Source organism: Notechis scutatus, chromosome 2 (genome assembly GCF_049901735.1).
Source record: "Notechis scutatus isolate UNSWTSFEM ecotype Mainland chromosome 2, rNotScu1.2, whole genome shotgun sequence".
In the NCBI taxonomy this organism is placed as follows: Eukaryota; Metazoa; Chordata; class Lepidosauria; order Squamata; family Elapidae; genus Notechis; species Notechis scutatus.
Window position 1 is genome coordinate 259,441,416 of NC_142010.1, and position 6,000 is coordinate 259,447,415.

At 47.0% G+C, this 6,000-nt stretch overlaps 1 protein-coding gene across 2 annotated transcripts in view; it reads left to right on the top strand.

Moving 5' to 3' along the window:
• The window catches only part of EPG5 (ectopic P-granules 5 autophagy tethering factor), a 100,296-nt gene extending 94,942 nt beyond the window's left edge, over window positions 1-5,354 (top strand). For both annotated transcript variants that reach the window (XR_015748283.1, XM_087958702.1), the window contains exons 43-44: window positions 2,326-2,440; window positions 4,597-5,354. Coding sequence is in view for 1 of the 2 variants with exons in the window: in XM_087958702.1 (XP_087814828.1) it covers window positions 2,326-2,440; window positions 4,597-4,779 (298 nt within the window). In the remaining variant the exon portion in view is untranslated. The remainder of the gene's footprint in view (window positions 1-2,325; window positions 2,441-4,596) is intronic.
• The last annotated feature ends 646 nt before the right edge of the window (window positions 5,355-6,000 follow it).

A 6,000-nucleotide genomic window follows, 5' to 3' on the forward strand; every position in this document is an offset into this window, starting at 1 on the left:
AACGGGCTTTCCGGAAATACCAGAAGTGCCCGTTTTCAGCCTCCAAAGGCTGCAGAGGTCCTCAAGCCTCTGGGAGGTCGAAAACTGCCTCCAATGGGCTAAAAATCAACTGGGAGGCGTGCGCGTGCGCAGGGCAGGTATGTTTGGCTGGGGCTCGCGTGCCATAGATTCGCCATCACAGCTCTAAAAGGTTTCAAATGACCAGCCATCTGCAAGGAGTATAAATCCTTCCCTTCTCCACCACCCGGTCAGAGCTGAAGAAGCTTCTTGGATGAGAAGCGAAACGTCTTCAAAATAAACGCAAGGAAGTCCAGTTGCCTCTTGGCGAAAAAAAAAGCACCTTTGAGACTTCCATGTCACCTGAGTGCCTTGGGCTCACCTATACCCCAGGATATTTTGGCTTATAAGGTGGAGTCTTGCCAGCCTGTCTTGCCTTGAACTGACAACTTATCTTGCCTTAAAATAGTTTTGAGTTTGCTCTGGGTAAAAATAGCTGTGGTTTCTCTTGTGACACCAAACCGCTCACCATGACTGATTTTTGTCCTTGCCCTCAGTGGCTGCACAGGCTGAATTTAAACCCGGTGACTTGGCCTCTGCCTTCTCTTATTTGACTCAAACAAGCATTTAGGAGAAAGCCTGGCTGGTCGAAGCCGTATTAACAGAGGTGGATTTTTCTCACCTGATCCTTTTTAAAATCCACCACCTGCCCCTCCTCTCGCGATCAAGGGTAGAGGCGCTTAGACGAACACGTGGACAGAGGTACAGATAATACCTAGGATGATTTCATAGACTAAAGGAAACCAGGCTTCCCCTGGCAAGTTTAAGATGTGTGGACTTCAACTCCCAGAATTCAGATTCAGAATTCAGATTCGGACCGGCTCAAGGTTGACTCAGCCTTCTGTCCTTCTGAGGTTGGTCAAACGAGGACCCAGATTATTGGGGGGACAATAGGCTGACTCTGTAAACCGCTTAGAGAATGCTGGAAAGCACTGGGAAGCGGTATATAAGTAAGTGTATTGCTATTACCATGGATGGATGGATGGATGGATGGATGGATGGATGGATGGATGGATGGATGGATGGATGGATGGATGGATGGATGGATGGATGGATGGATGGATGGTTGGTTGGATGGATGGATGGATGGATGGATGGATGGATGGATGGATGGATGGATGGATGGATGGATGGATGGATGGATGGATGGATGGATGGATGGATGGATGGATGGATGGATGGATGGTTGGATGGATGGATGGATGGATGGATGGATGGATGGATGGATGGATGGATGGATGCAGTGGTGGGATTCATTTTTTTTACTACCGGTTCTGTGGGCGTGGCTTGGTGGGCGTGGCTTGGCTTGGTGGGCGTGGCAGGGGAAGGTTACTGCAAAAACTCCATTCTCTCCCCACCCCACTAACCTGCTTTCCAGCTCTGTTCTCCTGTGCAGGGCAACCAAAGAAGACCCAGCTGATCAGCTGGGACTCAGGAGGCAGAGAATAGATGGGGTTGGTGGGGCCAGTCAGAGGGGGCATTTTCAGGATGAATAATAGGCCCGTTTCATCACTTCTTGTATTACAGAAAGTGACGAAATGGGCCTGTTATTCATACTGAAAAGCCTCCGGGAGGCCGAAAAAGGCCTCAAAACAGCCGAAAAATCAGCTGTGAGGCACATGCATGCACAGTGAAGTAAGTTTGCCTGTGGCTTGTGGGCCGGCACAAATGGCTCTGCGTGCCACTTGTGGCAGGAGTGCCATAGGTTCACCATCACGGTTATAGCCTATTCAGCATTGTCTGTCATCGTATATCATTATTACAGTATCGTTTAATTTGTACTTTATTTTCCAACCATCCACAGAATAGATCCCAAATCTTACAATCCTGTTTTTCTTCTTGCTCTCTAATTGCTTATGTTAATCTACTCATTTCTGCACATTCCAATATTTTCTTAATCACCACCTCCTCCATCGGAATTTTCTCATTTTTCCAATTTTGAGCAAGTACAATTCTAGCTGCTGTTAATACATGTATAATCAAATATGTTATTTCTTTGTTACAATTCTCAGGCAAAATCCCCCATGAAAATATCTCAGGCTTTAAATCTATATGTTGTTTTATCATTTTTTTCCAACCCTGTATGTATTTTAGTCCAATATCTTTTAGCTTCTGTGCATGTCCACCACATATGATAGTAATGATCCAGGTATCTGATGACATTTGAGTTGGAAGGGACCTTGTAGGTCATCTAGTACAACCCCCACCACCCAAGCAGGAGACCCTACACCATTTCTTAACTCTCCTCTCTGGCTTTTCTCTCGGCAGGTTCCGTGTCCTGGCCCGGAGCATGTCCGCCTTCCTGCTGGTTCAGGTTCCAGTAGAGAATCAAATCCGGTTGAGATCTGGGGTGGAATTGCAATTGTCTGCTAAAGCTCAACAGGTGCGTTGGGTTCTTGGTCCCTCTCAGGGATTGGTCTCACTCTTGTCTCAACCCTTGTAAATACTCGTTCAATTCGTTTCAATGGTGAAAAAAAGTAAGGTTCTACATTTAGGCAAGAAAAACCAAAATGCACAGGTACAGTATAGGATGGGACCTCACTCACTAGTAGTAACTGTGAGAGGGATCTTGGAGTCCTAGTGCAGTGGTCCCCAACCTTTTTTGTACCAGGGACCAGTTTCACGATTATTCATTCTTTGCGGCCCGGTACAAAATGATCCACGGACCGGTACCTGCATCAGCACGCACGACCAAGGCAAGGCGAGCTGAGCGACCAGCCAGTCAGCCAGCCGTCCCCCGCTTCTCCCCGCCACCTTCAACTCCTCCTTTGTACCTTCTCGCGGTCGATGGGCTTTTCGGGCTCTTTCTTAATCTCCTCCTAAGTAACGCGAGACTCCACCGTCATTGGGACGGCTCTTCGTTCGAAGCCGCCCCCCCCCTTCGACGAAACTAAGGCGCGAGGATTCCTTCAGCACCCAAACGCCGCTTTCCAACCAACGACCGACAAGCTCACCCGGAAGCACTTTCTCAAGCGCCGTCGAAACAAGATGGCAGCGCCCAAGCAAAGTAGGCCCTACTTTCATTCTTTGCGGCCCAGTACAAAATGATCCACGGACCGGTACCGGTCCGGGGCCCGGTGGTTGGGGACCCCTGTCCTAGTGGGCAGCATTTAAATATGAGCCAGCCGTGTGCTGCAGCTGCCTCAAAAAGCCAACACAGTTCTACGCTGCATATACAGAGGGATAGAATCAAGATCATGTGAAGTGTTAATACCACTTCATAATATCTTAGTGAGACTACACTTGGAATACTGCATCCAGTTTTGGTCTCCACGATGTAAAAAAAGATGTTGAGACTCTGGAAAGAGTGCAGAGAAGAGCAACAAAGATGATTAGGGGACTGGAGGCTAAAACATATGAAGAACAGTTGCAGGAACTCGGTATGTTTAGTCTAATGAAAAGAAGGACTAGTGGGTGATATTATAGCAGTCTTCCAATATCTCAGGGGCTGCCACAAAGAAGAGGGAGTCAAGCTATTCTCCAAAGCATCTGAGGGTAGGAGAAGAAGCAATGGATGCAAACTAATCAAGGAGAGAAGCAACCTAGAACTAAGGAGGCATTTCCTGACAAGTGAGAACAGTTAATCAGTGGAACAACTTGCCTCCAGAAGTTGTGAATTCTCCCACACCAGAAGGTTTTAAAAAGATGTGCATAACCATTTGTCTGAAGTGGTGTAGGGTTTCCTGCCTGAGCAGGGGGTTGGACTAGAACAGTGGTCACCAACCCGTGGGCCAGGGATCATGGGTGGTGTGCAGAGAAATGTCACCCCCAAAGCAATTAATCCAGGCTGTGCAGGAACACAAGGCTTGTGTCGCTTGCATTGCGAACAATACAAGGTAGTGAGGGGAGCGGGGAAAAGGCAGAAGGGGGGAACTTGCCCCATTCGTCCCACGCGCCTCTCCTTGCCACCCGGCTGCCTCTTTCCGCTGCTTTCTTCTGCTGCTTTTGGCTGCACACAAGGAAAGCAGCAAAAGTCTTCCCCCAAATTCCACCAGAAATGAATCTTTGGGACCCTGCAAGGCCTCCTGCTCCTGCGCCTGCAAAGGCTCATTTCTGGCAGAGTTTGGGGGAGAGAAAGAAAGACTTCTGCTGCTTCTGCTGCTTTCCTTGCATGAAGCCAAAAGTCTCTCTCTTCCCCTGAGAATGGAGCTGGAAACGGTATCCTGCGATCCCAAATAAAGAATGACTGATTGATAGGAAAACGGGGTGGGGAATTTTCCTGCAGACCTTTTGGGGGAATTTTCCCAGGGTCTCTGGTCTGCGGGATTTAAAATTGTGACTTTGGTGGTCCCTGAGGTCCAAAAGGTTGGCGACCCCTGGACTAGAAGATCTCCAAGGTCCCTTCCAACTCTGTTTTTTTTTTTATTTCTACTCGTCAGAAACTCTGCCAATGTGTGGCTTGTCAATTGGAAATGATCAACATGTCAATTGGAAATGATGGGTTGTCAATTGGAAATCTGTATTGCAAGAGAACTCCTAGCCATAACGACTTGCTTCATTAATCCATCCACTTGACATGTTTTATGTCTGTCTTTGTAGGCTCTCAATGCTTTGGACTCTCTGGCGTCAAACAAACAATATGCGGAATACCAAGGGCAGATCCTCCAAGCATCGCAGTTCATCAGAGACTCTCACCATTGCCTTCACCACGGGACTCAGCTTCTGGCTATCCTCCTCAACACTTTGTACGCGGAAGTGCGCTACTTGGACGCGATACGATAACAGGAAGCAAGCCGGAAGGTGGTTGCTTCTTGCTCTAATCATGGATTATGTTCAGTTTACAGTCGGAGATCGTGTTGCACAAGGGATTGGCATTCCCAGGATTCTGCTGGTCGTTGGAGACGAAAGGACGAACGGAGAAAGGGAGGGAAAATTTGAGTTCCCATTGCCGTACTTTGAAAGCGATTGGGAAGCCCTTGGCTTCCTGCCAAAAGGCCAACCGCGGCCGTTTCCTTGGGGTCTGTTCAGGAGAGCCCCTTGTGGTGCCTCAAGGAAGTTAGCTTTGTTTAAAGGCCATTTCTCACCGTTTTCTATTTGACTGCCTTTTTGTTCGCCCTTTTTCACACTTTGCTCTTGTGCCATCATCGTCTCCGTTGTCGTTATCTCCTTCTTCTTTTTGAATGTGGAACTTGTGGCCCCGTTTCCATCTCAAAATGCTGGATGGTCCTTTGGTTTCCTGCTCTCCTTAATTTTTTCTCCCTTCTTTCCCCGGAAGTGAATGCTTGCCCCAATTGGGATGTTAAAAAATAGATCCCGTCTGCGAATTAAACCGGAGACTGGTTTTGTTGTTGTTGTTACCCTGTCTACAATGCTGTATTTATTGGTGGAAGGATATTAAGAAGGGAGACACTCCCGTGAAGTTTGCACAATTGAGCCTACTTGGAATAAATCACTTGTTTTCCCGATGACTCACTTGCCCTAAAATAACAGCGAGCCGCAATATTTGGAAGAGCGTAGAGAACGTATAATTGGATTAATTACAAGGGGTGGGATTATCTTACCTTAAGACAATTTAATTTAGAACAATATAGATTTCTTGCCACAGGTGGCTGTTCAGAGTTTTGCAGCGTTAATTCAGCACCAGAAAAAAATAAACACAGGTGACTGATGCTTCATTTAACATGCTTCATTTGTAAACATAATAAGTAGATTTTACAAACCAGTTGTAGATTTCTCCAACATGGAGCAAACTCAAGACAGAAACATGTTGCAAGTAACTTCAGTAGCAACTCAGGAGCTCAGAAACAGACATCGGTTTCACTTTCGTTCACAGCAGAGCTCCAGTCTTCAGCAAGCAAGCAAGTAAGTTTCTCTTTTACTTTAGTTCAGCAGGCAAGCAAGAGGAGAGAAGTAGTTTCATTTTAAATAGACAGACTCTGAGCTCAACATAGCTGCAGAGATGCAGAGGTTAATAAAGAGCCATGCCTAGGCTACTTCTAGTTT